Source organism: Cyprinodon tularosa, unplaced genomic scaffold (assembly GCF_016077235.1).
Source record: "Cyprinodon tularosa strain WSP-4 unplaced genomic scaffold, ASM1607723v1 ctg383, whole genome shotgun sequence".
NCBI lineage: Eukaryota > Metazoa > Chordata > Actinopteri > Cyprinodontiformes > Cyprinodontidae > Cyprinodon > Cyprinodon tularosa.
In genome coordinates this window covers 360,063-380,071 of record NW_024039100.1, presented here as the reverse complement: position 1 = coordinate 380,071, position 20,009 = coordinate 360,063, and the positions used below count along the sequence as shown (strand labels likewise).

General features: G+C 36.6%; 1 protein-coding gene across 3 annotated transcripts in view; it reads left to right on the top strand.

Annotated features, from left to right (window-relative positions):
- LOC119791181 (neural cell adhesion molecule 2-like) overlaps positions 1–20,009 on the top strand; it is a 486,158-nt gene that overhangs the window by 419,945 nt on the left and 46,204 nt on the right. For all 3 annotated transcript variants that reach the window (XM_038297130.1, XM_038297129.1, XM_038297128.1), the window contains exons 12-15: positions 760–933; positions 7,218–7,337; positions 8,022–8,143; positions 12,664–12,838. In XM_038297130.1, the coding sequence (XP_038153058.1) occupies positions 760–933; positions 7,218–7,337; positions 8,022–8,143; positions 12,664–12,838 (591 nt within the window). The remainder of the gene's footprint in view (positions 1–759; positions 934–7,217; positions 7,338–8,021; positions 8,144–12,663; positions 12,839–20,009) is intronic.

Below are 20,009 nucleotides of genomic sequence, written 5' to 3'. Positions count from 1 at the left end.
TTTTATCCTTTTTTCCTTCTCTTGTTAATTGTACTTCTTTGCCCTCATTTCTTCTTCATTTTGTGTCTTTACATTCTATCCTTTGTACCCTGTAATTTCTTCCCTCCTTTCCCGTGCCCGTCTCCTTTCCTAGGTGTTGTCCTACCTCTCTCCATTTATTTTCCTGACTCCATTTCTTATTTATCTTTTATTTCTTCCTTGTTTCCTTCCTGTCATCTCACTTGTTTACTTCCCTTCCTTGCCTTTCTTTTTTCTGACCTTCCTTTCTTCTCTTTTGTCCTTTGTTCTTGTGTTCTACATCTTTATCCATCATTTTCGTTTGTCATTCCTTATGTCCTTCTGTTCCATCCTCCTTCCTTATCCTCTCTCCTATTGCACCCTACAGTATTTCTCCTTTACTGCATTTCTGGTAACCTTCCCTCCTTCTCTGCTGTCCTCATTCTTCCCTTCTGACTTCTCTTGTTTGTTTCCTCTTTACCTTCCTGCATTGTATATTTCCTTCCTTGTGGTATATCCTCTTGTATCCTTCCCTCCTTCTTTGTCTCCTTCCCCCACCTTCCTCCCTTCCTGTTTCTGTTTTTGTTTTTGTTTAACTTCCAGTTTATTATTTATTGATGTCCAATGATTGTAAAAGACTGAGAAGTGTAGTCCGGAGATTTTTTCATGTGTTTTGATGTCAAAGCTAAAACAATGTCCACCAGGCTCTACCAGCTGGTATTGATGGAAAATATATGAGGACTTCATTATCTCTGGTTTTAGATGTTCCCTCGAATCCATACTCCGTCCGTCTGTCGGCTGTGTCCCAACGCTTGGCGACCGTCACCTTCATGAAGCCGGACTCTCACGGTGGCGTTCCCATCAGCTACTACCTGGTCCAGTACAGAGAGCTGGGCTCCATGGACTGGAGGGATGTGAAGTCACACAGTGTGCAGAGTGAGTGATTTTATTTTTAACCTTTAAAGGAGCAGTAACATCATTCTGTTCATTGTGTAAATAACCAAATGGTTCATATTTCCTTGCATTACAATAGCTGCAGCACATTAAAGCAAGAAAGCACTGATTTTTTAGAGAAGAACTTTTTTTGTGTGTTTTTTTAGCTCATTTTAAAGATTTAGTTATTATGGTACTAATCATTTCCAGGTGAATTAGGAGAAACTCATTCAGCTCTATGTTGAGATTTTTCAGATTACAGTTTTTACTCTCACAGCTGCTTTTATTCTACATATTCATTTCACTCATTCTCTCTTTCCATCATGGGATAAAGTTGCCATAAAACCATTTATCATTATTGTGATGAATCTTAAAGATATAGTGGAGGATGTTCTTCTTCCGGGTGGATCATTTAAATAAGTGGTCCTCCTAATTTTCAGTCATTATGGTGATATGTTTATGTAAGGCCATTCTACGTGCTCATCCCCATTCTCACAGTCTGACATAGTGGAAAAATTGCAAAACTTCTTTTGGAAAGTAAGCTTGCATGAGCGATGCAAACAGCAACTTGTACTGTAAACAAAGCGTGCAAAAAGAGAAATGGACTCGTGCATTCTCTTGCACGCGTAATGGGAGTTTCCTTTCTGGAGCGGGTACAGGGTTTTGCATGTGCATTTTTTTTTTTTCTTAAGTGGAGAGGGTGGGTCTTTTCTAAAGTTTGCGAAAATCCTCAAATATACTGTGAAAAAAAAGAAAATTGGAATTTTTTATCTTTATTACATATATTTATTTATTTTAAATGATATTTATATAATTTTATTTTAATGTAATATGTTATATATAATATTATTGTTGAAGTGATGGCACTGTTTTTCATGATTTTTAGGGTTTTTAATTTCTATTTGATGTGTTTTCTAAGAAAGAAGGGAAAAAAACATAATTTCTGTTCAATAACAAAAGCCTTATTTCAAATCCACTGAACTATTTCTTCTTTTCAATTTTTTTTCATAAATTATACATTGTTATGCTGCTTGAACATGATGATATCCCTCTTTTAAGGATTTCTGCCAGACACCAGCTGGACTTTATATAAAATGTCCAAAGAAAACGCAGCTCCAACTTAAACAAATGTCCTCAGTTGGTAACAAGTAACTGAATGACGTCCACTTATTTAACTTGGGAACTTCTAAACTAGATACATTCAGTTAGATTAACTCGGTTAAATTACTTGGTACCAATTGAAGCAACTTGTTTAAGTTGGAGCTGCATTCTCGTGTAGAATTTAGAAATCTGTTTTTAACATTTATATAAAAAAATGTACATAGTAAGGCTGTGGTTTAAACCAAACTAAAGGACTAAAAGGCTTTTCTTTTTTTTTCTTTTTTTACATATCTGCCATTTTTGAGTTGCATGTTCTGTTTTCCACATGTTAAACGGTTTCTGAGCCAAAAGTCCTGCTGTGTTGAGTTATATGTATTTGCACCCCAGGGGAAAACAGAAGGTAAATTAGGTTCTAAAAAAGCTCATTAAGACTTTAATTTATAAGCTTTTAATGGTAGAAATGCAAAAAGTCTTCAATTAAATTACATTTTTTGTTAGAGAATCTCTTTGAAAGATGAGGTTTGTGAACAGAATCGATAGAAAAAGTCATTAATGTCATTAAAAGTTTACTTGTATGAAATTTGACCTGTGATCGGCCGGCTGAGATTGTATCATTCACCTATTTGTTGAAGGAATCTGTGAACCTTTACCAGTTTAACCCCTAATCTCCTCTGTTGACGCCACACATCAGCCGAGTGGAGACATAATTGCACAATCGGTCACAGGATCCTTCAAAGCCTTAGCCTTGGGTTGTTGTCGGGCCCCTGACGAAGCGCAAACACCTCACAGCAGAAAGCGCCAGGACCGGTCCGGTGCTGAAAAGGCTCCCTCCGTTTGCTCTTCCTATGCTTTACGACCCCAAATTGATTTCTGAGCCCTGTCGGGAAGTATGGCACGAGGGGAAAGATAGATGGATGAAAAAATGAAAGCCAGGGGATGAATGGTCCGGTGATAAGCAGGTCCAACAAACCTGAAGGACTTATCGCTAATATCCCCCATTTCGGAGTCAATTACGGTACGCAGATAGACTGAGGTGAATATTAACCAGGAATACTAACCAAGGGATGAGAATAATTGGTTTAAATATCATTGTTTCAACAAAATTTGATCTAAAATACAAAAGAACTGAGTCTAGTTAATTACATGATCCTAAGTGGCTTCATATTTATTCACAGACACCACTTCAGACATCCGCGCTGAAGTTCCACACACAGTAAACTGTGCAGCATAATGAGCTGCCTGGACTCGTCTCATTTCAGTACTCTTGCCCAGATTGAAGCGCCTGCTCACAGCCTGGGATGAAACCAACACACTACTGCAAATTGCAAAAAAAAATAAAAAATGTTTTCAACTCCAGGACCAAAGGACTGCAAAAGCACCTATTACCAGTCAAGTATTTAATTTGTTCAGACTGGCAAAAACAACAAGTTTCACTCAAGCTCAATACGCTGCTGGCTCTCTGCTGGCTTGTAGGAACAGCTGAGGTTATAGAGAGAGGATTTGAAATTTAAATAGGATTGTTATTCGATAAGAAATCTTGCCTTTGTTTAGAGCATTTTAAATGAGCATCTATTGTGGTATAACTGTCCATGTAGGCTGGTGTGTCTAAACCTTTTCGCCATGATGCCTAAAATTATCTTTACTATTATATTTTCTTTAAAATTAAGGAAGTACTTCCATTTTTGATCAAAGTTGTACATTTTTATTTTGTTTCCTACCTTATTTTTGTGTTTTTTGTACATTTTGTTTCATCTATATTAAATTCTTTTCCGCTCGCGCCTTCTAAGTTAAGCATCATTGTTTATTACTCCTCCCCCTTCAGCTCCCTGTCTTCATTATCCTCTGCTGTTCCTCTCTACCACCCTTTTATCTTAAATGTCTTTCTTCACCTGTTTTTCCATCTTTATCCATAATTTTCCGTCTGTTTGTGACTCCTTCCCTCTTTGCACCCTATGTCCTTTGCTGCCTTTCTTGTATCATTACGTCCTTTTCGTCTGCCCAACCTTCCTTGTTCACGCTGTTTCCCCGTGCTTCAGTTTCTCCTTTTCCTTTTGCCAAACCACCTGTAAGTTTAATTTATTGTTAGAAAATGTTGCTGGCAATTATTCGCTTTAACCTCCATTGCTGGCAGCAGATGTGGACACAGACATCCTTCCACAGCAGGAATATCATTTAAAACACAGAAATTGGACAAAAACAGCTTTAAATTCCCATTGTTCCACAGGGTTATGGTTTAAATGCCCAAGCAGTATAAAAAACATGCTGAATTTAAATAAAAGGAAGCTGTTCTACCAGTTATAAAAATGTCAAGTCCTTGAAATGGCATGCAAAGCACTTTAAATTCAGATGTTTATTCATTGATAGGATAACTGCTGTCCCACATCTTGCGGCTGCAGCATTTGCTCCAATCAGGCTGAGGACAGCTGGATGGTCAATCATTGTTATAGTTGTTATAACAGATACTTAGATAGAGAATAAATACTGTAAATTGAAAAAAAAAAATCACGGCTTAGAATGTCTTTAAGGTGAGAGAGTTGCTCTCTTTGTTGCCATGGAGATATTTGTGCCTCGTTTTAATTGCTGAAGACGTTTCCACTAAGACTAATGGTTATTAACTGTAAATTAAAAATCACATTTTCATCATATTAGAGTTTCCTGTAGTGGTCTGTGTTAAATTGGGAGACCTCTGATTGAGAAAACTTCCCTTTTGTGATGAAGCGGATCAGCATTGCCCAGATGGCCTTCTTTTGCCGCCTATTGAGCACTTTTCCACCTCACTAGATGACGGCAGAAGAGAAACACAAGGAAGAATAAGTGTAATCAAATATGTTAATAAATTGCATTACTGTAACGGAAGTCAAAAATTAGAAGTAGATCAGATCCCTGCCCCAGTTTCAGCAGCCATAGAGTAGAAGATGGACAGAGAAATCAAGAAGAAAAGGATGAAGAAGCACAAGAACTCCAGCAGGTCAGCATGCAGCATTACAAAGAAGGGAATTGTGATAAACAAACAGTAAAAATAGTAAGAATATTCAGCCAGAAATTCTGAAATGTAAAGTAAATATTCTGTTAGTTGGATAAGTGTTTTCAACTTAAAATCAGAAAAAGTCTGTTTTATTTTGAGTAAATTGAGATTTGTTGGCTAATTAAAAGTTTAACCTGACATTTTACCCATAATTTGAGGTAAAATCAATGACCCTGCTGAGACAAAATGAATCAAAAGTACGATAAATATTCTCAATTCCAGCAACACGTAGTTATAAAAATTTATTTATAACTGTGAATAGGCAGAGGCAGCAAATTGTTTCCCAACATGAGTGATAGATACTTGCGCCATCTTTAGTTTAGATATTTATCTTTCTTGCTATAGGCATGTTGCCTGCTACCATTCATTTTACCTGTATTTTATTCTATGGGTAATTGCCAGGTTTTTATTGATGCATTAATTGCACACTGAAATAATAAAAAAAAATGAAATCTATGTATGAGACACTATGCAAATAAAATAAAAAAATGTGCATGAAAAAATAACCGTAGTCCCTTATTTCAAGTGCATAATATCTAATGATGTTATTTTTTAATAATGATAATTATTTTGACAGATCCATTTATTTACCTTCTCGAATAAAAAGTAAATACACTTATTTTCAGAATGTTTCTTCTAATTTTAGATTGTTTTAGCATTGAAAAAATTTGATTTTCTTCAAGTAACTTTAATTGTTGAGTTATTTTTAAAAAAGCAATTACTGTTATTGAGTATGTTTGTAATAAATTTCTTATGGCGCTGGTTATTTTCATGATTGGATGGTTGCTTCTTACTCTTCTACTTAAAAAAAAAATAAACTAACTGGAAATAATCTCCATACAACTTGCATATAATATTAATTTAATAGAACATTCAGCATAAAGCCACCCCGAATAATCTAGTGCTAGCCCATTTTTAAATCCTAGCTCCACCGTTCTTTACATCCAGATGTTTAAAATGCTAACACTGCAAAAAATTAAAATCTAAAGAAGTCTATTTTTCTTCAAATAAGGGAATTTTTTCTTGAGTTTAGGAGGTAAATCATACACTTTACCAATGGAACAAGAAAATTTACATTTAAAGTAAGAAAAAAACTATTGCATTGTCTTATTTCAAGTGCATATTATCTAATTATCTCATTTTAAGAGTAAAAATACTCATTCCATTGGGAAAAAATAACTTATTTAGCTGCTGAAAATAAAAGTAAATGCAATTAAAGCTACAGCGTGTAATAATTACAGGGATATACAGTCAGAAATGTAATATATTATACATAACTATGTTATTTATCATCATCTATGAGCTCAGCCTCTTAACCTTAATATTTGCGTTGCCTTAGAATTCGTTATTTATAATTACATAGGAGCGGGTCTCGCAGCCATGGAGGCAGATATCTTTGCGCTACGGCAGCGCAGAGCCAACAAACTAGCGATTGCGAGATCGCCCATTACGCTCGAAAGTAACTACAGCAAGTTGAGAGAGATGAACTGAGACGGTACTGAACACACAGACTAATGAAATACTATCTGTAAAATTATCTATGTAAACAAACCTCATCACTTGAGAAGGTAGGTGATGCGGACGTCGTGGAAGACATTTTGTCCCGTAACATTCGCCGTACTGTTGGGGGGAGAAGCAGTGGGGGGGAGATGTTCATGTTGCTGCGGTCTGCAGTCTGACCGCTAGATGTCGCTGAAAATTACACACTGTAGCTTTAAATAAAGAAATCTTTACTTATTTCTAGATTGCTTTTTGCAGTGTATCTGGAAAAACTCACTCCATGAACCACTGTCTTGTAAATCCAGTTGATTGGTTATTCACTATGAGCCCTTGGTTCTGCTTGAACAGGTTCAACTATGGAAAATAAGGTTTGAGTTGAATCTCTGAGCTCTATGGTATGGTTCTATGTATTCATTTAAATTCGAAAAGCCTCATTTTTTGGGTCACATTTGTTTGTAAAATGGAGTTTAAGTGAATTTCTACATCAGAGATGATGTGTTAAAGTCGAACTCATCACATTCCTTTTTATTCATTAGGAGCTCCATCATATCTTCAGACGCTTTTCTGGAGCACCATCACCCTCCTCCTTTTACTGTTAATCCCCTGTATGGCTGCTACATAAAATGAAAATAAAGTGAGCTCTGCTTTTGTCCCTCTGCAGCCACCGTGGTGCTGACTGGCTTGGAGCCCAACACGACGTATGAAGTCCGAGTGGCGGCCGTGAATGGGAAGGGTCAGGGGGAGTTCAGCCACACAGAGACCTTCCAGACCCTACCCATCCGTAAGTCTGGCGCTGTTCGCTCATACCATCAAATCAGGACCCAATCCAGACCTCATGTATGTTTAAGCTATGAGACACCGTCATAATCGCTCCTATCTATCACTTTAATGCTTTTATAACCTTTCAGAGGGTGTTAATGTTGAGTTATTGGCACCTCTCAGCAGTTCACAGACGGTTTTCAGGAAGTTGTATTTTATAAGCTGTGACAGTGAGCAGCGCTAAAACAGCATAATTCAGCAGAAGTATGGAAATGTTTTGGTTCTGATTTAATACAAATATTGGATGTGTGACAGAAATGCATACAAATGCATTACATGCCTCCAGAATCTATTCAGAGCATCAGCAACTCTGCGGAATGAGGCCTATTTGCCATATTACACAACCGAGGCATATTTATATTGGAGAGGGCCACAATCTCCCTGAGTTTCAGTGATATGAATTTAGATTATCAGAACCTGGAATGGATTCTGTCAGAATCTTTTTCTCATGTGAATCTGCCGCTTTAATAACCATGTACCGCAGGGATTTCCTGATAAGCGTTTTTTTCATCCTGCAGTCTGGCCCTGCATGGCTGCAGAAACGGATACTGACGTCATACTTCTGCACCTGCTGAGGGTTAAATGCTTGAAAGAAGAGCTAATATAGGAGCAATGAGTTAAAAAAATGTACTGTTTTTATCATCAGGAGAACCGAGTCCACCTGCGGTCCACGGGCAGAGAGGTGTTGGGAAAGCCTACAGGCTGGGGCTGGTCAAGCAGGACGATGGGGGGATGCCCATTGTGGAATATATCGTCAAGTACAAAACAGTGGGTAGAAAACTCAACTTTGTTCCTTTGTTTGGTTTGGTAATTTAACAAATTAACCAGATTACAGCATCTAAATATCAAACTTAGACTCAGCTTTTTGATGCATGTTAGTTATTCTAATACTCTTTAGCAAATGATCCTCTGTTATACAGCTGTGCTTGAAAATTTACACCCCCTCCCATTAAGAAAATTATAAATTCACAACAGTTATTCAAATAAAATAGATATAAAAAAAAAATACTAAATTATAATTTAGTAAAATGAAATTGATTTAAAATTTTAATCTAGAAAAATATTTAAAAAAATAAAACAACCCATACAAATTAAAGTACATTGCTCATGAACAAAAGCCTGGCTAAACATTTCTTGAAAACACCTGATTTAGCGATTGCTTCAAAGTGTTACTACTTTTGTCAATTTGTTTTATTTTTTATTTTTTTAATGGCAGCTGATTTTTTTTCTGTCTTTAATGGATGGGTATGTAAACTTTCAAGTACAACTGTATAAACTATTTGTGATTTACTTTATTATTACTGTCTATGATAATTTTCTGATAAATTTTGTTGAATAATTTTGCTTTTTTTTGTTTATTTAGGCTTGGAGATGCTATTTATTTAAGTTCACTTTAGTATATTTTAAAAGGATTCGTATTAAATTAACATTATAACTATCAAGTATGCCAGAGGTGGCCAAAAAGCTTCTTCTTGCCCAGATGTGCGTAAAAAAGGCACCCTTAATATCTGAAAAGCTAATTAATACATGGCATGCAGCATCATTGTGCAGCAAAAGCAGCAATAATAATAATAAGACAAATAGACAATTACATGTTAATGGACAGCAGCAAATGTATGCATGCAAATGTATTAAACTCATTAAAAACATCAATAGCATTGGAGAGGACAAGTACAATCATTAGTAAGAGACAAAGAAAACTTTTGGAAAATAAGGGACAAAGGTTGAAAACAAACGTAAACAAACAAAATAAGCTGCAGCAGTACAGAAACTGCACAAAAACACATGTAAGACAAGACAAGATGGCAAGATGCATACGTAGTGATGAAAACTTTTACAGGTATATCTTTATATATAGATTATTGTTTGTTTTTAATCAGAAAATGCTCATATTCAGAAATATTTAGCTTATTTTCATGCATATGAATTATATATATATATATATATATATATTTTTTTTTTTTTTTTTTTTGTAATCAATCCTCCTTGCCTTCATTAAACATCAGAATACGCTGGTCTTTTAGAAAAGTAAATTCTGCCTAGTTGCGGTTATCACTATGTGGCTGGGTTTGCTTCTCTTTGTGGCCTAAATGGTTCGTTTTATGCTCCTCAGTTAAAAGGATTTTTAAAATGTCTCAAAAATGAGTTTTACTGAAGTCGTCAAATTGAAAGTGGTTCTAAAGATATAAAATACCTTTTTACGAGGACAAGTTTCTTTTGAAAGTCTTCCAAATGGACTCTCCTTTTGGGGGAAGGAGAATAGACTTTTAAAAACGAGTGAATTTCCAGACATTTTTTCCCTTCTTTTTTTCCTGAATACAAATATTTTTAATAATAATACAATTAAGTTACAGGCACCTTTCTGGACACTCAAGGTCAGCATACTTTGCTTAAATACAAGAAACATAAACATTAATAACAAAATAGATAATAAAACAGATTAAAATTCCAACTGCAAATGAAATCGTAGGGAAAATAAATTTTTTAAACGGTAAGTTTTGAGTGTAAATTTGAAGTGTGGCCGAGCAGTCGTGTTTCTGAGTTCTGGAGGGGCGACAGATAGGTGGATAGAGGAGGAAGATTAGAGAGTACTGGAGGGTGTAGCAAGATGGAGAAGATTAGACAGGTAGGGAGGGGCTTTAAATGCTAAGAGGGAGATTTTAACCTGATTTCAAAATTGAATTTGTAGCCAATAAAGCAGTAGTAAAATGATGTTGCATAGGTGAAAATATGCAGACCGTATGATATTATGACATTGGAATAACAATGGAGCTGTCAATGTTTGAGAAACTAGCTACATTTACATGAGCAGATCTTCTGCAATCTGATCGAAGCCGTGGTTGATATGCAATTCAAAATCTTTGTTTACATGGACACTAAATCAATTAGATTCAATCATTTAAGCATGTGTAGAACTGTCTAAATTAAGGAAACTCTTTATGTGTAGAAGATGGAACTGCCTGTTTTTAAGCATACCCGTACTTTTCCACTCATCCTCAACTTTAGCTACTCTTTTTTAGCCCACCCCTCACATTTCTTTTTCATTACTGTGTCTGTAGTTTTTTCCCGATCTGTTATGGGCCTTCGTTGCATCATACTTTTGTATTTGGGTGGCCATTTTAGTTTAGTTAAAGGCTGAGCTGTACCATATGTTGATGCTGCTTTCCTACAAGGGTAGAGGGCATGATGGCAGCATGTTCATCCACACATTACATTTAGAGCCACCTCCTCCATCAAGGATCAGGAGCCATTGGATAAAGGTCAGTAAAGAGAAAAACGTCCTGCTGACATTACAAACATGCACAGTGGAGATGAATTTAGTCCAGAGATTCAAGGGGGGGGTTATCTTTTTGCTGCTGTAAACACCAGAATTTCCCCATTGTGGGGTAATAGAGATTTTCTATTCCATTCTATTCTATTCTATCCCTAATGCAAACTGATAGAGCCAATCCAACTTGGACCTGCCTTTAATACGACCCAATAGACTGGGACTTTTGAATAGTAGTCAAATAAGCACAAATTAACTCATAATAATTTCCATTTAAATGGAAGACAAGGTCAACATTCCTGAAGAGCTCATTAAAATATTTAAACCGGAATTATTATTTTTATTACTGAGCAATGATAAAATAAGGAGCAAATCATCTCCAGAATGGCCAGAAAGTTTTCTCAGTTTTTGTTCAAATAAATAGTTTTACCACCTTCTGGTGCACTTTAAACCTGGTTTCACTTTTTAAAATTATTATTCATGAGCTGCTCTGATTACTGAGCAGTTCTCCTCAGCCGACAGAATAAATGTTTCACATTTATCACTCCAGTTTTGTGACGGCGAGCAAAAAAAAACCCGAAACACAACAGGCGCAGTTTGGAAATCAAGCATTCATTAAATTTACATGAGGGCATTCAGTCTGCAGAAGGCGTGCTCTTACATTTTCAGGAAAATAACTCACACTCGTACTTGTTTCTTTTTTTGTTTACTCTATTTGACATGATCCCTTCACAGCGTGCAAGACTGAGTATTTGGTTGTTTGTTTTTTTTCCAGCGAGCAAAAACGGCTGGAGTAGTTTTCTGCTGATGACCAAGTTGAGTTGTTCCACTTTAGATTGTGTTTCACTTCCAGTTTCAGTAAGAGATGTAACCCGTTCATTTTAATAATTTAATTTTAATTATCATTTAATTACAAAGACAGGCATGTATAGTGTGGGAAGTATTTGCTAATGAAAAACAGAAAGGTTTTGCATAATTTTAATGGTTAACATCCCTGAAGAGCAAATTATAGGTTAACTTGCAAACATGGGAGCTTGCAAACATGGTGGCCATCTTTGTTCATAAAAATGTAGTTTATAAATACACATTCAGGTGTGTTTTCTTATTTTTGTTTTTATAAAGCAAATATATTCTACCATTATGTCAATACTGGATGCTTGTCTTTATGTCACTTCTTAAAGAAGGACAGTTTGACTATTAAACAAGTCATAAATATTAAAATGGGTATTCATTTTTTGACAATGTCATGTGGTTTCATAATTGGCAAACAACAAAAATGTATATAGATTTATTTAGTGTTAAAAAAAAGGCTTTAACATGTGCAATCTTATTTGGACTGTGAACTTTCCACCGCTTATTTCTCAGCAAGTTCTTTGTGGCTTTGGTTGCAGCACCCGGTACTTTTTCAGTTCTCTTATTCACAGATAATTTCACTCCTGTGATAGAAAAATTACCTGGAGCAAAGCATGATGGTGGCAGCATCATTCTATGGGGGAAAATAATTAAATAATAATAATAAAACAATGTTTTGAGTGACTGATGTCTTGTTTTTCTGTATCTTAGCTCACTTGAAGCTCTCTTTTAGCAAAAAAAACTAAAAGGGAGCAGGATTTGAGAGAGAGGTCCTGCTGTAGGCAAGAGGTTTAGGATATGTAGTCAGAGCAGGACACTCAAACATTAGCAATCTTTGGCCATCATCTAGCATCAGAGAGTAACTGCTTTGGGTATGACTGCAATTCAAAGAGTTCTGTAATTTTATAGTCAGGTGTTGCACAAATCATCCCTTTATTTTGCTCCTCCAGCTCTGGTGGAAAGCGTTGCCAGGTTGGTATGTAAACCGCGGGCAGGCAGTTCATTTGGCTCTCCTTTAATGGCGATTCCTCAGCCTCAGTTTTTTGTTTCCAGTTGAGTGACAAAGGGAGGGTAAAGAGAGACCAGATTAAAACACAAAGAATGAACAGTTGCTTATCAAAGTAACATGATTTGATTGTTTTGTTTATTCTTTATCCCTCTCCTGTAGGACAAAGAGGAACAGTGGATGACCAAACTGGTTCCAGGAGCAAACGACTTTGCGATGCTGCAGCCGCTGCAGTGGAACACGAGATATGAGGTGGAAATCACAGCCCGCAATGTGAAGGGCCTATCGGAACCCACCTTCTATCAGTTCTTCATGCCACAGAAGCCTGACATTACAGGTAAAAGCACGATAAAGGCAAACATCCTGCTCCAGTTTACCTCTCTTTCAAGCTGCAGCAGAGGTTTTTTCTGAAAGCATTGGAAGTACTTCTAAGCTTCTTGTGTAAAAAGCTGTGTTTTTTTTTTTTTTATTTCCTGCTAAAACGCGATGGCATCATTGGCACACAAAAGAAATAATATTCCCAACAACCAATAGTACAGCTCTAAATGCAGCAGATCTTTGCGCTGCTTCTCTCTGAACAAATGAGGCGGCTGTCAACAGACAGTTTTCCTTCCTTCTGTTCTGCTTCAGGTTTCTAAATTATTCTCCTTCAGAAAGCCACTTTATAAGTTTATCTTTTTACTTTTAAAGGGAGCTTCAAAATCCAATTTGGGAAAAAATATGACTGAAATGCTCCAATGAGGCAAAGATGTATTTTCTACTGCCACTGAAATAAACCAAGAACTCAAACAGAAGAATCAAACCAAACAGAATGGCTTCACAGATAACAGAGCAGAAATATTTTCACATCCATCCTTAATATCAGTGGTATTTTAGAGCTGTGTGATCAGATGGTTACTAAACATTAAAAAAGGAAAAATGTTTATTACTTATTAATGTTTCTTGGAAATAAACAATACTTTTTTAAAAGCTTTTTTAATTTCCAATCAAATTTTGCTACAAGTTTAATTGAAATGAATTGTGGATATATTGATTGATTGACTTTATTGATCTCACATGGGAGAACTTTAATCAAGAAACTTGTTACATCGGCTCAATAGTCAAAAAGAAGGTGCCAAAAGGAAAAGTTGCATGGGTTTTATACATATATATTGTTACGGCTCCCCCCCCTTTACTGGGGAGAGAAGGAAGTAACTTGACAGCCACAAAAAAATTCAGAGAAAAAGTGGCTATCCTGGACAAGCCCCCACTCCCCAGTAAAGGGGAGGGGGGGCGTAACAATATGCGATATAATGCGAGAGGTCCCGGGTTCAAATCCTGGACAAGCCCCCACTTGTTACGCCCCCCCTTTACTGGGGAGAGAGGGAAGTAACTTGACAGCCACAAAAAAATTCAGAGACCAAGTGAATGTTAGAAAAGAAAGATTTGGGATTTATTGGTTACAAAAAATCCCAAGCAACTCATACAAATGGTGGGGGAGAAAGGGACGATTAGGTGGTGCCAAATCAAAGAAAATAATAAAACAAAAACAGGGCCTACCTACGGTCTAAGCTACATAAAACAAATGAAACCGAAACCCTGCTAAACTAATCTAACAAAAAGATTCACCAAAACTTACAAGGGTGGCATCAACCTACTTACCTAGTGTGTTTAACAGAAAGTCTCCTATGTGATGAAATGTACAGGGTACCCCAACCTTACCTTGTCCACTAACTCCCACCACAGACCATTAAACACACAGAACAAAACATGCAGCAAGCCAGCCAAGGAAGGGGGTAGGATCTCTAAGTGGCTTGCTTATATAGGACCTCCCTAGATCCTAATTGGTCCAAAGGTGGAGAGAATCAATCAAGGGAAGGTAGATCCCAGCTTCTGCTACCTGTGTAGAAGCAAAGGTAAGGGGGGAGGGGAAAGAAAAACAAACAGCCTGGCAGGCATGTAACAAAAAAATAAAAAATAAATATATATATATATATATATATATATATATATATATATATATATATATATATATATATATATATATATATATATATATATATATATATATATATATATATATATATATATATATATATATATATATATATATATATACAGGTGCTGGTCATAAAATTAGAATATCATGAAAAACTAGATTGATTTCAGTAATTCCATTTAAAAAGTGAAACTTGTATATTATATTCATACATTACATACAAACTCATATATTTCAGGTGTTTATTTTGTTTAATTTTGATGATTACAAATGACAACAAATGAAAATCTCAAATTCATCATATCAGAAAATTAGAATATTGTGAAAAGGTTCAAAATTGATGGCCCCTGGTGCCACACTCTAATCAGCTAATTAACTCAAACCACCTGCAAAAGCCTTTAAATGGTCTTTCAGTCTAGTTCTATAGGCTACACAATCATGGGGAAGACTGCTGACTTGACAGTTGTCCAAAAGACGACCATCGACACCTTGCACAAGGAGGGCAAGACACAAAAGGTCATCGCTAAAGAGACTGGCTGTTCACAGAGCTCAGTGTCCAAGCACATTAATAGAGAGGCGAAGGGAAGGAAAAGATGTGGTCGAAAAAAGTGTACAAGCAAGAGAGATAACCGCACCCTGGAGAGGATTGTGAAACAAAACCCATTCAAAAATGTGGGGGAGATTCACAAAGAGTGGACTGCAGCTGGAGTGAGTGCTTCAAGAACCACCACACACAGACGTATGAAAGACATGGGTTTCTGCTGTCGCATTCCTTGTGTCAAGCCACTCTTGAACCACAGACAGCGTCAGAAGCGTCTTGCCTGGGCTAAAGAGAAACAGGACTGGACTGCTGGTGAGTGGTCCAAAGTCATGTTCTCTGATTAAAGTAAATTTTGCATTTCCTTTGGAAATCAAGGTCCCAGAGTCTGGAGGAAAAGAAGAGAGGCACTTCATCCACGTTGCTTGAAGTCCAGTGTAAAGTTTCCACAGTCAGTGATGGTTTGGGGTGCCATGTCATCTGCTGGTGTTGGTCCATTGTGTTTTCTGAGGTCCAGGGTCAACGCAGCCACATACCAGGAAGTTTTAGAGCACTTCATGCTTCCTGCAGCTGACCAACTTTTTGGAGATGCAGATTTCATTTTCCAACAGGACTTGGCACCTGCACACAGTGCCAAAGCTACCAGTACCTGGTTGAAGGACCATGGTATCCCTGTTCTTAATTGGCCAGCAAACTCTCCTGACCTTAACCCCATAGAAAATCTATGGGGTATTGTGAAGAAGAAGATGCAATACACCAGACCCAACAATTCAGAAGAGCTAAAAGCCACTATTAGAGCAACCTGGGCTATCATAACACCTGAGCAGTGCCACAGACTGATCGACTCCATGCCACGCCGCATTGCTGCAGTAATACAGGCCAAAGGAGGCCCAACTAAATACTGAGTGCTGTACATGCTCATACTTTTCATGTTCATACTTTTCAGTTGGCCAACATTTCTATAAATCCTTTGTTTTTATTGGTCTTCAGTAATATTCAAATTTTCTGATATGATGAATTTGAGATTTTCATTTGTTGTCATTTGTAATCATCAAAATTAAACAAAATAAACATCTGAAATATATGAGTTTGTATGTAATGTATGAATATAATATACAAGTTTCACTTTTTAAATGGAATTACTGAAATCAATCTACTTTTTCATGATATTCTAATTTTATGACCAGCACCTGTGTATATATATATTAGTGCTGTCAAAATTATCGCGTTATTAACGCGTTAACGCGAGGCCATTTTAACGGCGATAATTTTTTTAACGTGAGATTAACGCTATGTGGTTTTATGGTACAATTTTTCCAAGTACATCCCGCTGCAGCCTGCGGGAAGGCGGGGCTATTTTCCCCCAGTCTATGCATTTCTCATAGGCTTCTAGAGCGGAGCTCCTCAAGGGAAAAAGACGCTCATACACTGGGTGACGCTAGTGCCTTTTCTTTAAGCCCCACCACCAACAAACAAGTTGAGTGTCTGGTAACTAGTAGCAACCTGAAATACGCTGAGAAAACTGAATCTCGTAGCAGCCCTCTTGCCGTCTGTGTACGCAACAGGTCAGTATCGCATGTGTGTGTGTGTGGGTGGGTGTGTCTGTGTGTGGGTGTGTGGGTGTGTGTGTGTTCTCATTTTTGTTAAGAGGCTGAAAAGTAACTTTCTAGAGCATAGACTACCTTCATCTAGTAATGTCGGTCTATTGATTTTGATGTATTGATTGAAAATTGTTCATTATTACCTTGGTTAATTAACATCTAATGTTAACTCTACTGCATTTTATAGCGGTAGGGTAAAATGCTTGTCTTTGTTCAAAAGACTGTATTAACTGTAAAGACTGTCTTTTACATCAGCCTGTTTTCAGGGCCTTTTTTTTGCCTACATATTTGTTATTTTTTGCTACATGCCTCCCCATCTTCTTGCCATATGTTTCTATGGCATAAATCAGTATCTGTGACCTGTTTTCATTTAAAAAAAAGAACATTGGCACAAACCTAGCCTGTATGTATTTTTTTGTATGTCATCGAGAGTATTTAAATGATTTTCAATCAGGAAAAAAATGTGCGATTAAAATGCGATTAATCGCGAGTTAACTCAGGCATTGATGCGATTAATCGCGATTAAAAAATTTAATCGATTGACAGCACTAATATATATATATATATATATATATATATATATATATATATATATATATATATATATATATATATATATATATATTGAATGATTGCATTCACAGGATTTTGTAACATCTCTATCATGATTTAATAAGCTGACTGATTAGTTTTTACATAAATAATACCTATATAGAGCCAGGTTGGTTGTAGAGCTTTTTTACTTGATTAATGAATCATTTGATAAGTGCTTTTTGTATTTACTCAACTCGTTTAATGCAGAAAAACAAACCAAAAGCATTGTGTTTTAGTTTCGCTTTGTTTTTCTTTGCCTCTGTGCCTTTTACCACATCCATTTTTGGCGATTTGGATCCAGCATCTGTTTGCTTCTGTCATTACTGCTGCGGCTAAATGGCCTACGAGAGTGTGGGGTGGCTTTTCTGCTAGAAAACAAGAGCCGGGGAAATGGCAAGCTTACGGTGGGTCACTTCGATTGGCTGTCCTCTCTTGTTAGCGAACAGCAGGGAATCAAAAGAGAGAGCCTGGGAAAGTGCAGAGGAAATAGAAAAAGAGGGGAAATGCTCTTTCTGTAGGAGTTAGATTTCCAACATAGAGTGTGCTCAATGGAAAAGGTGTAGGATTTGCACCCACACATTTCGGATTAAATCAGGAAAAACTTCACTGACCCAGTTCAGCTAGTGCTTTACCATCCTATGTTAAAGTGTAACACAGTTGCCTTCTGATTTAATCAAGGCACCAATCTTAATGCTTCCAGCGAAATCAGTTTATTTTTTTATAGAAAAATGCTCTGGCCCTCTCATTTTCCTGCTACTTTAAATCAAGTTAGATTGTGAAGAACTCTCTGCAGAATCAATCAGCAATATTAGATGTGAAATATCCGCCACTTTCATTCGAGGTCCAATCTACTGCCTTGTTTTCTTTTTCCTTCCTCCATACTGTATAAAGACCTCAACTGCAGACCTAATGAAAGAAACCAAGTCCACATATATGTGCCCTCTTTCTCTCTCTAAGCAATCTTCTCTTTCCAGTTCTTCGCCTATGTATTATGCATTTGCTGTGTATTGAATTTGTTCTTTTTTTCCCTCATCCGTCTCTCCGCAAGTTTAGTTTATAAGCGGTTGCTTAACTTTATTCTGCCTCTGCTTGTAGCCAAAAAAGCAATAATTCCAACACGACCCCTGCCTTTTCAAAATACTCTATATAGACTGGCCATAGGTGAAGGTCGGAACTGAAGTAACAGGTAAGTTAGGAGCTTTGGTTTTTTGGTTTTGCTCCATCTTGATCAAAACAGATAGAAGTAACGCCCCCGCTGCTGCAGAGAAAGCCTCAAACTCACAGTCAGTTTCCCCTTTCATCCTTTTTGAACGAGACACCAAGTTGAATCCAGCTACAGGTAGGGAATGACCCCTTAAGTGAGAGCAAAACTAAATATTTAAAGACTATAGGTTATGAATTTGATGCCACAATATTAGAATATATAATTGAAAGTTAAAACAGTCAGAAATGCATTTTTTATTCCCTTATAGAGTAGTAGCCATTTAAAATTTCCACCGCTTACCTTGATGGGCCCTTGACTGGTCCCCTACAATTCCCTTTTAAACATCAATCTTTGTACTAAAATATTCTTCCATCAGTCATGATTTGTGGACATTAAGATCTAAAGAGAAGCAGCATATCCTTGTTAGACACCAGAGATGGGAAGTAACGAAGTACAAATACTTCGTTACTGTACTCAAGTAGATTTTTCTGATATTTTTACTTTACTTTATTACTTATTTTTATGGCGACTTTTTACTTCTACTCCTTACATTTTTACACAAATATCTGTACTTTCTACTCCTTACATTTTAAAAAATTGTCTCGTTACTTTAGTTTTGAATCATTTCAATGGAGTTACCGTTATTATTTTTCACGTCATCAATACCTAATTCAATCTAATTGGATGGGAATCTACGTTGCATTTGACGCACCACTACAAGATGAATCGACAGATTCGGCGGTATTCATTCGCGGCAAATCATTGCAGCTTGATGGCGGTGGCGTTAGCATAGTAGCATGGACGACGAGATGATTGAAAATGAACACAACGGAGACCTAGTCCTATTGGCAGACATCCATTTAAAATGTAGGCAACGGCATGAAAAAAGTGGTTTCTACTTTTACTTTTATACTTTAAGTAAATTTACAAGCCTGTACTTTGTTACTTTTACTTAGAAGTTTAATCAGTACTTCCACTTTTACCAGAGTATTTTTTAACACAAGTATCTGTACTTTTACTCAAGTACGGAAAGTGAGTACTTTTGCCATCTCAGTCAGACACTGTAATTCAGTGAAAGGGTGGATTCAGAGTAAAGAATTATGCATGCCCAGGAGAAGGAGGGGGTCACTCCAGTGGCTGAAAGTTTGAGGGGATTTTGCTGGGAGTTGCAGGGAAGTGCGCTGCCATTCGGCTGCCGTTTGACTGGGAAGGGCCATTTTGAATGGCTGCTAATGTATGTCGTGGATGTGATAGATTTTTTTGTTGTTTTGCCTCAACAATGCTGTGTTAATGACTGTTATTTCACTCCTTTTTCTGCTTTATCTGTGGAAAAGCCACACACTAACATGATGCTGGAAAAGATCTGTAAATTATTAAACATTTTTATAAAACAAAAATTTTTTTAAAATGAATAATTTTGAATACTGAGATCCACAAAGATAGATTATGAATATATGTTTGGCAGATCAAATTTTAATGGATTTGACTGGATCTTACCTGTTTATCTGACAGATCCATAAACCACCATAATTCAGTATCTTTCAAGGGAGTTGAATCTTTGAAAGATACTGAAAGATCCAGTATAGATAAATT